Source organism: Myotis davidii, unplaced genomic scaffold, assembly GCF_000327345.1.
Source record: "Myotis davidii unplaced genomic scaffold, ASM32734v1 scaffold265, whole genome shotgun sequence".
NCBI lineage: Eukaryota > Metazoa > Chordata > Mammalia > Chiroptera > Vespertilionidae > Myotis > Myotis davidii.
Genome location: NW_006296627.1, coordinates 3485216 through 3488487, shown reverse-complemented (window position 1 = coordinate 3488487; position 3272 = coordinate 3485216). Strand labels below are relative to the sequence as shown.

General features: G+C 52.8%; 1 protein-coding gene across 3 annotated transcripts in view; it reads right to left on the bottom strand.

The window, feature by feature from the left end:
* The window catches only part of SLC35C1 (solute carrier family 35 (GDP-fucose transporter), member C1), a 7666-nt gene that overhangs the window by 3037 nt on the left and 1357 nt on the right, over nt 1-3272 (bottom strand). For 2 of the 3 annotated variants that reach the window (XM_015569516.1, XM_015569517.1), the window contains exon 2: nt 2680-3206. In XM_015569516.1, the coding sequence (XP_015425002.1) occupies nt 2680-3175 (496 nt within the window). In that variant the 5' untranslated portion in view covers nt 3176-3206. Of the gene's footprint in view, nt 1-2679; nt 3267-3272 lie in introns of those variants that run through there. The other variant, XM_006772252.2, reaches the window with a different exon arrangement.

Genomic DNA, 3272 nt, shown 5'->3' with positions numbered 1-3272 from the left:
CCACGGCACCTTCTATGTTCCCATCACCGCTCTTACCACTCAGTCCTAGCTCCTGTACTGCCATGCACCATCACTGTGACCTCCAGGAGTGTAGAAGCTGAGTCTACCTTTTCCAAATAGTATCCCCAGCGCTTGGCACAGTCCCCAGCATGTGCCTGATCTCATGAATACGTGTCGAATGACTGATAGAGGTTGTTCTGGAGGTTCTCGGAGGATTAAAGGAGATGGGACACGGGCTGCACTGTAGGCACTCACTCCCAGCATTCTCATTCCAGCCTTTGCAAACAGGTTACCCCTGACCTGCTCTGGGGATGGAGCAGGTGGGCTTACAGAGCACCTCCAGCCCTCCTGCTGGTTACCTGTTGAGTCCAGAAGGGACTGCCACCCTAAGGTCCCAGACCCAGAGGGATTCTCAGCTAGAAAGAGCTTTGAAAGGCAGTGTGACCTGGGGGAGGAGGGGCAAGGAGGAGGAGGAGGTGGCCTAGAGTAGATGCCTTTGACTCACCCCCACAAGGAGGAAGGAAGGAAGAGAGGAAACAGGTCCTCGGCCAGCAGAGCACACCGGCCTCCGTGCTGGCCAGTGAAAGCACCTTCTCAGAAGCAATCTCACCATCAGCTACTTGAATTACTTTTCGGATTTGGGCCCAGTTTCCCTAGTGACATCACCTTCCCGCATGCAAATTCTCCCACCAAGAGCACCCCCCACCCACCAGCACACACACACAAGGTCTGCAGGACTGAAGTGGGGATCCCTCAGACATTTGGGGACGTGTGGGAGAAAGTGAGGCCTCCCCTGGGAGGGGAAGGGACAGCAGCTGAGAGATGCCAGGGATCTTAGCAGCTCCCCCCACTCTGACCTCCACCCTTCTCCCCTTCCTCCCTCCCTGATCCTGGGGCTAGACAGCTGTGGGCAAACTACAGCCCGTGGGCCGGATCTGGCCCGTTTGAAATGAATAAAACTAAAAAAAAAAAAGACCGTACCCTTTTATGTAATGATGTTTACTTTGAATTTATATTAGTTCACACAAACACTCCATCCATGCTTTTGTTCCGGCCCTCCGGTCCAGTTTAAGAACCCATAGTGGCCCTCGAGTCAAAAAGTTTGCCCACCCCTGGGCTAGATCCCTCCTTGCTCAAGGGGGAACATTTTCTAGGACAGGTGGCATGGGATGAGCCTCTCCCCGGCAACCAGTCTACTTTGGCCTTGGACTCTGAGACACCAGTGAAGAATATGTAGGTCAACCAAGACAAACGTTCCAGCACCAGGAAAAACCTGAACAGGTTTAAGGAAGGATCACATTCCTGGATGACAGAGGCCCCGGAAGAGTGGGGGGCTGCAATAAGACAATACGTGTTCTATAGTCTGTGCTGTCCAATACAGTCGCCACTGGCCACATGTGGCTTCCGAGCACTTTATGTGGCTAGAGAATCAGGTTAAACATCTGTAACTGAGGAACTGAATTTTCAAAATTTAATTTGAATTACAGTAAGTCTTCACTTAATGTCATCCACAGGTTCTGCTACTAAAACAACATAAATTAATATATAGGCGAATTGATATAAATAAGTGTTAAGTTCCTATGCATCTTATCATTGTTATAAGGCAATGATGTTATTTGAGGACCTGCTCTGACTTAGACTGAAATAGACACATGTCCAGTGATGACTGTATTGGGTAGTGCAGCTTTAACGTCGAGGGGATGAGGACAGAGCAGAGTGGTTAGAAGCACAGGACCGGCAGTCTGACCAATCTGTTTGCACCCCAGCCTGGCTACTTCCTCGCCGTGTGGCCCTGGACAAATAACTTAACCTCTCTGAGCCTCAGTTTCCTTGTTTGGATGGAGATGATCATGGTGCCCAGAGGCCTCTGGGCAACAAAGGAGATGCTATGTGAAATGATTAGCACAATGTCCCATCAATAATTGTGATTTAAAAAAATACATTTTTTATTGATTTCAGAGAGGAAGGGAGAGGGAGAGAGAGAAACATCAACAATGAGAGAGAACCATTAATTGGCTGCGTCCTGCATGCCTCCTACTGGGGATTGAGCCCACAACCCCGGCATGTGCCCTTGGTTGGAATTGAATCTGGGACCCTTTAGGCCACAGGCTGAGGCTCTACCACTGAACCAAACCAGCCAGGGCAATAATTGTGATTTTTTTGAAGGTCAAGTCTGGGAAGACAGCTAACACCTCTAAAAGCATATCTCTTACCATTGTCTCAGGCGTTGTTATTCGTCTGCAAGGTCAGGGTGACAGTATATTTATTAAAAGAGGAATTGTCTCGTAGAAATGAGATGGGGAGTCAGGTTGCCTGAGCTCTTGAGTAGCAACAGAGTTTAGAGGTCAAGTGTATGGAGCCTGGTTACTTGAGATCAGATCCCAGCTCTGCCACTTACTAGCTGTGCAATGTTGGGCAAGTTACTTCACCTCTCTGTGCCTGGGTTTTCCCCTGTGAAATACAGATGATAATTTCACCTGCATGAGGGGCCCTACCTGGGCCCCCAACTTGCTGGGTGACCTCAAGCAAGTTATCTGTTCTCGGTCTCCCAAGCTCATCCTCATATTACCATCAAGGGAGCTGGGACGGATAAAGTGGACAGATGCTTGGCAGGGTTGTTCCTTCGGGTCTGGGCCCCCATACCGCCTCTGTGTCCCACGGCCCGGGCCTGCCACTCACCGATGATGATGCCGCAGGCGAGCAGGGCATAGAAGGAGGTGGTCTGCTTGAGCAGCAGGTAGGAGAGCAGCACGTTGAAGACGGTGGTGAGGGAGCGGCCCACGTTGTAGAAGGCCACGCCCACGTACTTCAGGCAGAGGTTGTTGAAGGTGATCATGCAGATGAAGACCACGGATAGCGGCAGGACGCTGCGGGCCACCCTGAGGTCCAGGCGCAGGTTGGGGAACTCCACGGCCCCCGGGCAGCAGGCGGCCAGGGCGCTGAGGCCCTTGCACAGCAGGGAGGTCACCAGGCACTGGTAGAAGGTGACGAAGATGGGGGTGTTCAGCTGCAGGGAGGGGCTGTCCAGCAGGTACTTGTTGAGAAACACCATGGAGATGGAGGTGACCCAGTAGAGAAAGACGACCAGTGCGATCTGCAGGGCCCGGAGCAGGAAGGGCTTCCCCGGGCTGGCCTCTGGCCCGCCGGCGGCGTCGGGCGTGCCCATCAGCGCCATGTGCAGGATCCGGGAGCGCTTCAGAGGGGCCCTGTTCATGGCAGCAGAGGAGCGGGGTCACGGCATGGCCAGGCCTGGTCTCCGGGAGGAGCAGCGG